Source organism: Trematomus bernacchii, unplaced genomic scaffold (assembly GCF_902827165.1).
Source record: "Trematomus bernacchii unplaced genomic scaffold, fTreBer1.1, whole genome shotgun sequence".
Lineage (NCBI taxonomy): Eukaryota > Metazoa > Chordata > Actinopteri > Perciformes > Nototheniidae > Trematomus > Trematomus bernacchii.
This window is the reverse complement of record NW_022987593.1, coordinates 8,079,658-8,093,941: the sequence shown is the minus strand read 5'-3', so window position 1 is coordinate 8,093,941 and position 14,284 is coordinate 8,079,658. Positions and strand designations below refer to the sequence as shown.

The window sequence follows — 14,284 nt, the reverse complement described above, 5'->3', positions numbered from 1 at the left end:
AAAGCGAAATAACTTTTACATTTGAAAACTTGACAGTTAAATATGTAAAAATATGTTTTTCAGCAGGGACTATTGCCATGTGTTAGGACTTACTGTAAATGATAGCAGTATAGTTTAAGAAGAAACAAATACTGTTATAACAATAGTCACATTTTCAAGTCTAACTTTGAAATGCATACATATTCTACAAATGCAGTCACTTAAAAGAGATAGAATACATAAACATGGTTAATGATCAGCTGTGTGACGTTTATTTTTATGCAAAGTTGAAATAGGAAAATATTACAAAAGCAGGCAGAAAGATATACCCTGAAGCTATTTGACTGCATGGCTAGTGTGAAATACCCCCCAATATAAACGTTTAGTTGTTTCACCCACAGCAGCCTGATCTTTCCACATCAACTGTAGGCTGTACATTAACATTTGATGCCAATGCTGTAAATAAATCTGATTCCAATACATCTAACACCGACTCACATGGGACTTTGAATGGGGTCTTAATTCTTCTCAGGTTAGATGAGGTAACACTCACTTACAGCATCATGCTAACCGACATGGCAATAACATTGTCTACTCTACCCTTAACAGAAAGTGAGAGAACTGGGTCATTGTGGGAAAACATAGCTCCTCACTGCTGCCAAACGGTGTAAAACCTGAAGTGACCTCTTGTAATTCAATTTACCTGGACAGGAGTGCTAGGTTAGTTTTATTACGGTTTCTGACCAGGCTGTGTTCCACATTGTCTGGCACCTCGAATAACCTTGTCTTTGATCATGCCGAGGCTTATGAATCCCTGCTGTGAGCCTTTTTTTCATTGCTGTAGGCGAACTACTTGGTAAACGATAAAAGTAGAAAATGTAGCCTTGCTGGTTATTTTTACCTGGAGAACATTTAACACTTCACTCTCCGATGGCAGGAGATTTACTTGATGAAATTACAATGGCAGTGTGTGACACATTTTTTATTATCCTCATAACTTTGCAGAGGGTCATGGCTGAGGATGAGCATTATTTGTGTATGTTATGGTTGTGATGTGTTAAAAGAGATAAAGGGATATGTAAAAGGTGTCCGAATGTGCAATAAACGTGAGACAAAAATGTAATCTGATGGAACAGGATCCTTAATGATATGGGTGATGGCCACATTTACCATAAAGGCCATAAAGGGATATTTTGCTTGTTTTAATTGCATGTCATGCTTGGAGTCAACATTACCTAAATTGTATTTCTGCTACTTGTGAATGCAGCTAATTGGCTTTTGGCCTGTGGGTTCCTCTGCACCCCTCTGAGAATCACTATCTTATTATAGTGAAGGAGTTTGCCCCTGTGACCATGGGAGTCAGAGGCAACAGCTCCTTTTAAGGTCTCTGAAAGCAAATTGGTCCCAGGTGAGGGCCTGACTACAAGAATACTGTATTTGGAAAAAATGTTAACTTCGGGCTAGGCATACTGGGACCCCCTCTCAGTGCCCGGGCCAGGCAGACAGAGGGCATCGCCTGTGGACTCTATATTTGTGCTTAGGGACTATTGCACTTATGTGGGTGATGATTTGACTACAAAACGTATAATTGAATGATTTTGATGAATGGTCTGATTTTGACATGAATGGTGTAAAACACCATTCATGTCAAAATCAGATCTGGACTTTTTTAAACAAATTCATATTCGTGTGAACATTGACCTTTGAGTCTTAACCTTTGAATTGCAAGTTTTCACACAGCTTCCAAATCATTTTATTTTCTGTAAGAAAAAATCTGTCTTTTTTTATTAGATGTGAAATCAAAATATAGCGTTTTCTATCCCCCTTAGTTATTGTTGAGTGGTGAACACTAGAGGGCGTCGGAGTATCTTTCAACTTTATTAGATCAGACATAAATTATCTTGACCTTGACCTCATAAAAGCACAACAGTCATTTGTGGTTTTAGATGCTAGTTGGTCTTTCTATATGTATTTATTAGTTTATTAGTTAAATAACGCCCTGTTTTGCAAGATTTTAACATAGTAACACAAACTGGGGTTGACCATGTTTACTGCAGCTGTGGCTCTGATGCCTCTGTTAAGATCATACAATGATGCAACCCTGATCTCTCTCCAACTGCAGCCTTTCTGCTCTCTTGACCTTTGACCCCAGAGCCATATCCTAATTTTTATTGACACATTAATCTGAAATGATGTGCGTGTTGTGGCACCTGGTGCCTGCCATGAGAATAATGGACACACCCACACACGCTGCCTGTCAGTGGGTTTAAAGACAAATGGGTTCTTTTTCAATTCTCCTGATGCCTTTTATCTACCCTCTGTCCAAAGAGGCTCTTTGCTTCTGAATTATGATGAGGGTCCATGTGGCACCTTAGATAGGCCTCTTTAGTAAATACAAGCCATGACTAGAGCCTCAGGATGGACTTGTTTTACCTTGTAGTTTCTTAATATCCTTTGCAAATATAAAAATCATAAAATGCAGATAATGCCAATTGTAAGATTCAGAGAGCATTAGGGTCAATTATATCTGATTTATATAAATGTAGAAGTACCAGGGTCAAAGCATTCCTTACATCTCTTTAAATGAGTAGCCTGTATTCATAAGGCATGTGATTTTGGATTTAAACTACCAGATCTTTGAAAATGATCACATTCTTTGCATTGTTTCCTTAAGAGTGGATTGTTTTGGTAAGTGATTTCATATAAATGCCTAAGGGAGACTTATTCCCCAAATCCCTTGTAAACTGCATTATATTAGTAGCTTAGCAAAAGAACCGAAAGAAAAGAGTCAGAGGAGGCTTAAGCCTTATCGCCTACCACATTGTTGTTTTTAATTTAGAGAGAGGGATTCTTGTCATTGAGGGATTTTCTGCTTTGTCATTCTGTACAGGATTTCCCTTTGCCGGGGGAAGAGCATTTCCTATTTTCTTTCTGCAGCAACTTCCTCCCTCAGAGGCTGCTCAAACAATACATCAGACACAGCTGGCTTTCAGTTTGAAACATTCCTAAGATGTTGCTGGAAACCCATTGGTGGTATTTATAAAAACATGAATGAAATGAGAAAATCAAAGAAAGATTGAATACATTATTAAAACATTGGAGAATAAACAGATGAGGTCACTTACATTATTCAGTTCCCATTAACTCAATACCTACACAATATGTTATAATGTACAAAAAGAGTCAGTCCACAAAAAATACAGGACTGACACCTGACACATCCTGTCTTTTAATGTTTGGAAACTCATTTTTCTGATTTATTCATCTTTATGCGCAATGATTTTTGTATTTTCTTGTTCTATTTAAACTGAGTGGATTTAGATTACGTTTAATATTGTTAGTTTGTATGGACGCCAAAGACTAGCAGACACTTTTTTCGGCGTACATTTACATCCAATTGAAGAATTAAGAGTGAATATAAAGATTACATCAATTGAAAACTGTTTTTTTTTTATGTTGTCAACAGTTTGTTCACATTATCTTGTTTGTAAAAGAAATCAGGGTTAAAGTGGTTTGTATTAAATATAAAACGTTCAGATGTACAAAACACTGGCTTTGTCATTTACTATTTAAATGTTATAGTGAAAAATAGACCTATGTGCCTTTAAAAATAATCATGTCCCTGATGGGTTCTTCTAAAATGTGGCAAAGACTTAGTAGTTTCTGTTGCACTGGGTTCAAGAATTAGGCTACTGTCGTTGAAAAGTGGGTTAACTCGTCTCCAGTCTGCATGGAACCAGGCTTGCCCTGCTTTCTTGACAAGCCGCTGTGACAGTGGCTCAGGTCCGTGCTGTGCTAGGCCAGGTGGTGACGCATTTATTTAAGATCCTGGCAGGGGGTGGTGGTGAGTTTACCAGGAACCCACCAGGTGGTGGGCAAAACTGGCATCGCCCTCTTTAATCCAGGCTCACTATTTGGCAGACATAGACCTGTTTAGTTTTTGCTGCACTCTGCAAAATAACCAAACTGAATTAATGTCCTAATACACAAACATAACTGTCTCTATGTAAATATTGTACAATGTGTATGTTATATTCATAAACATGGTGTGACTATTTAAGTCTGCAATCTACCTTTCAATCTCTGAATGCAATCCATGGCTGTCATATCAACTGACGGTTTAAAGCTTTACAAATAAATAAAGGGAATACAATGTGTTGTGTTCAGCTCGTGGATAAATTGTATGAAACAGGCTCAATCAGAATCAGAAACAGATACAAAAAAAACACAATTTATAAAAAATCTCTGATAAATAATTAGCCTTCTCAGTTTATTAAAAATATTTCTTCAAAAAAGATTTAACTTTGCAGTTATCAATTGAATCATTCTAACAAATAGTGAAAGTGTCTGACAAATGAACGAATTTAACATCAATATAGGTTTATATTAATCCTCCTATTTTGTATAATACAGTATAACTTAGTTTACCAGTAGGCTATTACTTTCAAGGTGTTTTGGCCTTTACTTTAAGCGTTTTTCTCACATTTTGCAGAAACACTTTCTATGGTATTCTTACAGTTTGAAAACAATAGGCTAAACTTAATAGTTTTCTTGTGAATTTATTATCAGAACAATAGAGAGCATTAGGACCCTGAGCCTCAGGGGGAAGCCCCCCCTCTCTTTATCCACTGATCTGACAGCTTGAGCTCGCAGCCAATCAGAGGCAAGATGAGAGCTGAAGAAGGAGGCGGCTTGCGGTGTTTTTTGCGGTGCGCCGAAGTTTAACAACATTTGCTGCGTTGTTTGAAAACCTACCTGCAGGTCCTCTGTAATGCCTGTCAAACACAGCAGATCTTTATTCGACACATTTTCAACCGGATAACCCCGATCTGGCGTTTGGATTACTACTTTAGTTATTGTAAATCAATTCATTGTTTCTTTTTTTTTTTAGCTATTTTTTTTATAGCGTTTGGACTTGTCCCCAGTAACGGGTACAGTCACACAGTGTCCCCACAACAGCTGACTGGGTCGCAGACAGGAGACGCACGCGTGTATCCTCCTTCTGGTTGGGATTTCTTTTAAAACAGGAAGACTGAAAGCTGGTCAACATGTCGCTAAGCAGAAGTATTGAATTTGAACACTTTGAGGAACGAGAGAAGCCTCACCGGACACCGAGGACTAACTCTGGCTCCGGGTCCCAGTCCGGCTCCAGAGGGAACGGGGTGGTCCCCAGCCCAGCGAACAGTGCGCACTGTAGCTTCTACCGGACCCGCACCCTCCAGTCCCTCACCTCTGAGAAAAAAGCCAGAAAAGTGCGGTTTTATCGCAATGGGGACAGATATTTTAAAGGTTTGGTGTATGCCATATCTAGCGACAGGTTCCGGTCCATGGATGCTCTGCTCATGGAGCTCACAAGGTCTCTGTCGGACAATGTCAACCTTCCTCAAGGAGTCCGGACCTTATACGCTTTGGATGGAGGCAAGAGGATCACCAGTCTGGATGAGTTAGTAGAGGGTAAGGGTGATAATGGACCTTATGTGAACACCAATCATGAAAAAGGGCCAATACTTTATATTGATGATAGAGTGCATTGATTCAGTCATTACATTGATTTTTATAAAAGCTCAGTTTGCCTTGAGCACTGGCTAAATGGTCCATGCAAACTGATCAATGTAGCTCCAGGGAAATTATGCCAACATTTTCACAAGTCACTTTTAGAACATATTCACATTGATAAGGGCTGACCCCTAATGGCTCTTGATGCTGTTTACTTTGTGAATTGGATGTCTATGTTGCCATTTGCAGGAAAGTTGTGCCAGACAAAGTGTAGTTGTGTGCTCCTCTAGTTCTACTGTAGCTAAATCTATCAAATTACCTCTGAAGGACATTACAGTATAATGGATGCAGTGCAGAGCTTCCCTTGCATCATTGACATAACTGTTCTGACATCTTTGACCCAGTGTCGTGCATGCAGACAAGCAGACCCCTCCTCAGTGCAGCTTTAGTTCTGCACAGGTTGCTAATGCCTTCAGGGTCCATTGATCTCAGCTGGACTCTTTCACTCTCTCCCCTTTTTAGTTTGTAGTGAGCTGAGTTTGTGCTGGTTTGAAAATGCCTTGTGTAGCTCTAAGTGCAATCCTGCCTGGGAACAAATGTGGGATGAATGTGGTGCAGGGTCCATTGGATGCTCTCTTAAATTGATCTCACCCTTGTGGCTTGAAAGATGGAAGTTTCCCTCCCCCATCGAGTTTGTTTGTTAAACTGTAGGGGCGATATAATGGCTTTTAATTCCGGAAATGTGAGAACAATTTTGGAAAAATCGGTTAAGTCAAGTTTATCAAGTTAAATGATCGAGTCATTAGTAGAAGTGTTCAGGATCAGTTCAGTCATTTTGGTGAGGAACTGCAGGACTGACATTACTCCCTAAACAAATTTAGTTTAGTGCATTAGCAGACAAGTTATCTATACTATTTTAAGTTTATGACATTATGTCAAAGGCAGATTCGCACTGCTGACACCAATAGAGCACAGTCTTCTCCTTCCCTTTCCCTTTCCCTTTCGTGCAGTGTGATTCACCCTGCAGGGACAGACTGTGGCCTCTCAGTAATAAGATAATCTTCATGTTCAGCCCTGGTGTGTGTGTGTGTGTCTGCACTGTGACCTGCTGCAATCCTCTTTTAACAGGAGAGGTCACGGCTCTGCCACACACACTCAGGATCCACAGACGTCTTACTACAGTCATTATTCTTGTACACTCGTCTATTTCCACACACATCCTTATAAAACTTGAACTTGATTTCCTATGCCCCCTCTCCTGAATGACTGGGGAAGATTTAGGCCAGAGCCTGATCTAAATTCTGTAGCTTCACTAGTTTGGCAATTTGAGCAAAAGTAGTTTTGGTGCATTGGCAGTCTACCACTGCACCTCTGCACTTAATGTGCAGGAAACTCTTGTGAAATGAGGATCCTGGGCATACATGCATTACTAGTTGTGTTTCATTTATTCTGGATGTAACGTTTTTGTAGACTTTTTTATTTTTATAAATGGTGTTCACATCATCACCCAAGTTTTGGAAAGGTGGAAAACTCAAACAGATAATCCAACATAATGATAAAACAACTTCTCTATCCAAGAATTGAATGTCTCACATCAGCCGGTCCAACATCCAAGGGGATTGAAAATCCAATTTAACCGCACACAACCGTCTCAGTTCTTCTGAAAACTTGAACACATGCAGGTCATAAACTACAATCCAATCCATATGGATACAGCATGAGTGAACCTGGTCCTTCTGAAGAACCCTGATGGGGGTGTTTCCATGGTCCCGTTTCCATTTAATTCACATTCATATTGAGTTTTAGAATTAGATTTTTTAAATACTGTGAGCCCCTTTACTAAACTTCGTTCAATCTATTTGTATTGTGATAATGGCCAAAGTCAAGTAAGACAACTAAAAAACACAGCAAAGTAGCCAACTATTTACATGGCTTGATACCTTGAGGGGCAAGTGGGAAAGTGTTTTTATGACTTAGGTCAAATCAGATGTGAGATGCACTGCAGGGTGGCAGAGCATCAGTGTCTTGTTCTTGTTTACTCGCCCATCTAATGGACAGAGAAGGGACACATTACTGCACAGCTCAGCAGTCTGCCTCCATAGATTGAGGCCTGCTGGGGCTCTTTTGTGTAAAAACCCAATAAGCACCATTCGCATGTGTGTCCCCTCTGGCTGGATGGGATTATTAAACCCACCGGTCAGCTCTTAGGGAGCCGTGCCAAGAGCAACCGGGAGAAGTCGAGCAGCGCTGGCCAGGTGGGAGTGTTCTGCTGATAGCACAGCAAGGTCGAGTTGTTTACCTTTATCACGTGTTGGAGGTTTGCTAGAAACGTTAGTAAGTGCCGGCAGCCCTTTTCAGCTCATTGTGGCTTTTTGTCCTTCCCAGAATATTTAAAACTGATCTGCTTTCCAAATAGTGCCACATTGGTCAATATGCAGTTCTTTAAACCTGTATGTATTGAAGAATAGCACCGCTAAGCTCTGCCAACTTGGTGACACACAAATTGCATTTCCTATAACTTATTCACATTAAAAGCATCCTGGTTTTGGTTTTGGTTCTAGTTCTAATAAGGTTCACATCAGCACTTGCCTTACACAGCTTGGAAACAACATCAGTAAAAAGTTAATTAGGCTAATATCTAAAACTATAAATGGGAACACAGTTGTAAAACTAAACCCTCCACCCCAGAGATTTGATAGAAGTTAAACAATTACAGAAATCTTAACACAGAGATACTTTTATACCTACAATAAAAGGAAATTATGTGTTTATTGTCTGGATAAATCACAGTTTTTTTTTTTAAATATTGAAATCTTGTGAATGAACAAGACTTGTTTTGTATTTGCCTGGAGACCTTCCGTTTTAAACAATTTAGGTTTTAATTATCTGTGGTTAATACTGTAAATTCACAGTTTTAGGAGCCGCTCAGTCTTGAATATTTTTAAATGCCTAATTTGTTGCAGCTTTTGGGGTATGGCTCGAGGCTAACACTGCTGAGCTGCATCACTAATGTATGCTTGATTGAAAGGGATTTCTTGGATAAAAGAACAAACTAGACATTGACATATTTGACATTATTTGAATAAGCTAAGCAACAGATTGGGACCATCCCCCCAAACCCCTTTTTTATGATACCCATTCACTGCCATTGCTCTGGTTTTGGTTTGTTGACAGATGTGAGACCACTGCATTAAAGCTGCTGGACATGTTAGACAGCTCTGTTAAAGCTGAGCTCATCTGTGGTCCACATGAGGACAGCAGCCAGTGGTGGCTGGTTGGGGCTCCCCTCACATCACTGAGGGATGTAGCACCTGAGACCCCTGCACCTCGGGGAATAGCCTGTCACCAGTCACCATCTGAGGTCATTCCAGCATCCTGTCATTGTCCCCCCGATGAATGACACCCCCAGTTATATTTTGTTTTAGTTTTCAGCCAAAGCTCAATCCCTCCAGCTGTGGCCTTGCATTTTAATTAGCCTTTGGTTAATTGCGAGCTTAATAAGACCAGGTATCGTGGGACGCACTGTCTCATCTGGCCTTCTTTCACTGCAGTTCGCTTCTTTTGTCTTGACATTCGTCGGATAACTAAAATTGTATAGTTTGGATTTGATACTGTTTGTAGAAACAGGTGTTTAGCAAAAGATAATAAAACTTTCAAGAACAATTCTTAACACTGTCCCACAAACCTTTTTAAGGTGTATACTAGTACATTTCAGAGGTTGGTCCACTTATAGGATTATACATTATTCAGCTTAATCTAGCCTGTGTTTCAGTGCTATGCAGTTTATACAAATGACTCAGAAATGCAGAGTTAAGGCATGACAGACATTTTACCAAGCTATGGTTTTTCAGTTTCTCAATGTGTGCCTGCTATTTTGCTCCTTGACATTTTTGATGAGAAATATTTATCCTCTAGCCCTTTAAATATCTTCACTGATATAAACCGTGGATATTAGCTAGAACATGAGTATCTTGTACGCTTAGTGAAGTGTCTGTTAAGCAGAAGTTTATTCTCAGAGACATCCATGTTGTGTGGTAAATACTTTTGTGATGAAGGTAGCATGAACAGAAATGATTTTGTCTTACTCAGAGTGGAACAGCATTGAGTTTCTCATCCAACACTCAGCCTTCAAAACAATCACCAGACATTCCTCCTGTGGTTAACATGTTTCGGCCCTGTACTCGTCACATAACTTTGTTCTTAAGGGGAAACATTTGCTTGTTAAAACGTGGAATGTAAGGCTGGCAGATAAAACAAAGTGCTTTGCATTGGATGAAGGCCAACGCAGCAGCTCGGCAGCTGAAGGGGAGAGAGGACAGTGGTACTGGCCCGGCCTCTCAATGCGCCTTTCTGTTTCTACTGAGGAATGTTAACTCTGTGTTGTCCCTCTGACTCCCATATGGCATGTGGACATGGTCTTTTATGTTGCATAATGCATATGCATACCCAACATGTCAGATGAATTCTGATCCAAAGTATGTGCAGTATGTGTGTGGGATCTTTCCAATATTTAATTTAAAACACATTTTTTGAATTTCTTAAACATAGTAAATAGTGCTCGGCAGTATATCGATATAAGATATTAGGATAAATGACTGGTTATTGTGTTTTGGATATCTCTTTATGGCCTAAATGTTGTCTTTTTCTGGTTTTATAGGAAACAGTGTAGTAAAGTGATGTCGTTTTATAATTTTATATTATCTGTTTTGACTAATTCAGTGATCAAAATGACTCGATAATTTATCAGATATCTCATTGTGTAAATATTTTATGAAAGCACTTACAGTATAGTTAACATAAACATATTGTTGCAATATCTTTATCCAGATATTGGGTCAAAAATATTGTGTGGTATTTGAAGACAAGAGATCAACTCTACCACCTTCTTTCTTCCCTCAGGTGAGAGTTATGTGTGTGCCTCAAACGAGCCCTTCAGACGAGTGGACTACAACAAGAACGTTAACCCTAACTGGGCCGTGGGCAGCAAAACAGGCACATCGCGCTCCCTCTCCTGTCTCCTCCCGTCCAAGAGCGATCTGCAGCGTGAGTCCAAGGACTTCATCAAACCCAAACTAGTCACAGTCATCCGCAGCGGAGTGAAACCCCGCAAAGCAGTGCGGGTGCTGCTCAACAAGAAGACGGCTCACTCCTTTGATCAGGTGCTCACTGACATCACAGACGCTATCAAGCTGGACTCTGGAGCTGTGAGGAGGCTGTACACTTTGGAGGGCAAGCAGGTGAGTCTCTTACAATACATGCTGGGATTAGTTTAAATGATTATTGCAGCTTTGGTAATCACCAAACTCATGGAAAAACAAGTTAGAGAAAACAAGTATTTTTTTTTCTTGCCAATATCGATGAAGTCATTGACAGTTGGAAGGAGTTGTGTTTTCAGTGAGATGAAATTGGATAGTGTGCATATGAAAACCAGATGGAGCAGCTGAGCTTTTTAGCCAAAGGTTTCATCTCCAAAAAGTGCTGTGATTTATAGGTTTCAGCTGTGTCAGCAGTCTAGGTAATTACCCCCCATTTAATCATCCATACATAATTACACGCCACGATTATTTCAACAAGGCACTAATGAATACACTTACGTTTTGCTATATCCATCAGTACAGTTTCCTCAATACCTTGCCATCCCATTAAGCCATTGAGACTGTTTTTACTATAAGCCTATCCACCTGGGACTCATATATAGTATTATTTACATCTGAGATTCTCATTTAGGGTCCCTGGTGTCATGAGATGAGGTGAGTTTGAACACATGGTGCCCCTAATCCAAAAGATTGATATGATGCTGTCTCATCTGGATAGTCGGATAGATAAATCGGTAAAGCTGTTTAATGTAAGAAACCAAACAAAAGTACTGGGTCAAAAATAAACTGGAAATTAAGGAGCTTGTATGCAAACACTTGGTAACCTTAAGGAGGTATGAAGGCTTGTTTGAGACTTCAGGGGATGAACGTGTCCATGGGTCTGACAGAATCACATTTATAAAATGTATGTGATTTTATGCACATTTATATGATTTCCCCCAGTAGTTAAACAAATATTTGACTAAATACCAGGCTTATTGAATTGTTGTTATTCCTCCATTATTCAGATAATAGAATAACAGCTGTACTCAAGACTTCAAATTAGATTAAAATGGTAAATAATGTCAGGGATTGATATGGTCAAAAACAAGGTACTAAAACAAAAAATGTCCAATTATATGGTTCGTCCACAGCTGCACACAGTTATGTTTCTTGTGAGAATCTTATTTGATTCTCCACTGTGATTATTTCAGTCCCATATCTGTCACATAAATCATTTATCTCTCAATTTCCATCTGTAGTAAATACCAACTCGATCAGCTGTGCAGACCAGCTGTTCTTCCCAGCCATTTCACACCCTGTAATGCTATGAAGAAAGTTTCATTGGACTTTACGGAGTACATTCAAATAAATGTTACTATGGTAACATTTACATTTTTACATTTTTATTGTAAACTGTATCATACTAGCTTTTCCATTATTTCCCTATGTTGTGAGTTTCCAATTCATTTGTAGACCAAAAAGGTTAGCATATTATTAGACAGATTGAGAGGAAGCACCCTTTCTGTAACTGCATTGTTTTCATAAATCAAATGAAGCATATACAGCATACAGCTCCACTATTTTTGAATTTTTTTTTAAAAGTAATATCCTGTACCTAAATGGTGCCTTAACATAGAAAGTGACAAGAAAGTATTATTGGGTTAGACTGTGTTTTAATAATCAAATATGTTCTAGTTTTTCAGCTGTCACTTTAGCTGAATCAGCCATTTAGAGCTTTAACCAGTAGCAGTAGCTGCCTTTGGAAAGGCAGTGAGTGTGTTTGTGCCATTATGTATGATTCACTACTTAAAAACTGGCTCTTTGCTTTAGAATCGTTTGACTCTCTTGGCTTCAACAGGAGTGTCTCAGAATGAAATTAAGAGTGTGATTTAGAGGTTTAACCCATTAAGCCTGTAACGTGATCCAGACACCAGAGCTTGACTCCTGACAGTATCCTGTCCATGATAGTATCAGTCAATTCAGTCAGTAGATGTTTTATTTAACAAGGGCTGAGGCTTTTATTGCCAGTGACAAAATAAATTGTTATATCTGACAACATAATCTTTACTGTATTTTTCCGTATTGCCTTCTTAGAGAATTGAATGGGAAAACATTAGCTTCTGCCCCGCTCAGCTTGAAGAGGAGCTAACAGTCTCCTAAACTTAACTTGTCTCAATAATCTGACAGCAGCTGACTGTTTGGATGTCTCTGTCATGAATCCTCTCTGTACTGATAAGCCTCTTTTCACATCCTTTGTGGTGCCATACTGGTGGCTGGAAGCCTCTTTCCCACATACATGTAGTTGCTATCCTGTAAAAATCATGTATGTCCAAAACTTCATCAACTTTTCATGAGCTAAGAAAAGCTTTGTTACAATGCAAAACAAATAGGATAATTTCCCCTTAAATTCAGAGTTAGATGGGTTTCACTTGCAAGCAAAGACATCCATCTCATAAATATGTGTTCTTATACATCAAATGGAACAGTGTTTAAAAAATAAACAAAATCAAATACATTGGTTGTTTTAAAGAAGGGCATTTTCTAGTGTCAGTTCCTTTGAAAGAACACTGACGTCTTGGGGGGTCAGACCAAGTCAGACTGGAAGATCGACACCAATTACAGCATGTTCAGAGTAGAACTAGCATACAGCCTCCTAGACTGGAGGCGAGGGACAGACTCTATCCAGTACATTTTTAGACTTTAAACTGCTTCGTCGTCTTGGGGACTGTAGTTTGTTTGTGAATGTTGAACTGAATGGTGTTCCTAATGTTTGGTTGTCCATGTGTGAAAAGTGCATTGTACAATGAAAGAAATAGGAAGTGTACAGTGACTTAGTATCATATGTATTCACAAATGGTCACAAATAATGTTAATCTTTAGTTTAGATACCAGTGCTTTGTTTTATGTGTATGTTATAATTATTTCCTAAAAAGTAAGGCTCCTCACCCAAAAACACAAACACACACATGCTCCAAATGCCTTCCAGCAGCAGCCTGCCATCTGCTCCTCCAAAATCAAATCACTGGTCCCAGCCACCCGTTCTACAGCCCCCTCCCACTGACACACACACACACACACACACACACACACACACACACACACACACACACACACACACACACACACACACACACACACACACACACACACACACACACACACACACACACACACACACACACACACACACACACACACACACACACACACACACACACACACACACGCGCACACACACTCAGAGGCCCCCCACTGGGGCCCTGGCCACCACCGGATAATTAGACCTATAAGCTGGAAGAGAGGGTTAAAGTGCAGCTGTCAGGTGTGTGTGTATTCAGGGACATGCATGTGTGAGTGCACAATACATCTCTGTCCACTCTCCCTCCTCGAATCAAAGATGCTCTTCAGACTGAATGTTAATTGTAGATCTTGGTTATCAGGGCCAGCCGAATCAGCTGCTGCTGTTCAGAGAAACCCCTGTTTTACATCTCAAAGCTGACTGGGCAGGCGGAAAATAAGATTCTCCTTTTCTTTACTGTCTAATCGATGCATTCATTAATTTGGGGAGCAGTTAACGGTCCAGTACTTGCTAAGTTGTATTTTTTATTTATGAATCATTTAAGCTCTGTCAATGGAACTGTAGAAAGAAGAAGATAAACAAAAGGAGAAAGTGAACGTATTGAATTGTAAGGAGAGAAATCTTAACCCTTGCCTTTCCTCTCCTCCTCATA

At 39.6% G+C, this 14,284-nt stretch overlaps 1 protein-coding gene across 6 annotated transcripts in view; it reads left to right on the top strand.

Moving 5' to 3' along the window:
- The first annotated feature begins 4,711 nt into the window (after positions 1–4,711).
- The window catches only part of dclk2a (doublecortin-like kinase 2a), a 36,487-nt gene continuing 26,914 nt past the window's right edge, over positions 4,712–14,284 (top strand). For all 6 annotated transcript variants that reach the window (XR_004555845.1, XM_034130218.1, XM_034130216.1 and 3 more), the window contains exons 1-2: positions 4,712–5,433; positions 10,375–10,712. Coding sequence is in view for 5 of the 6 variants with exons in the window: in XM_034130218.1 (XP_033986109.1) it covers positions 5,028–5,433; positions 10,375–10,712 (744 nt within the window). In the remaining variant the exon portion in view is untranslated. The remainder of the gene's footprint in view (positions 5,434–10,374; positions 10,713–14,284) is intronic.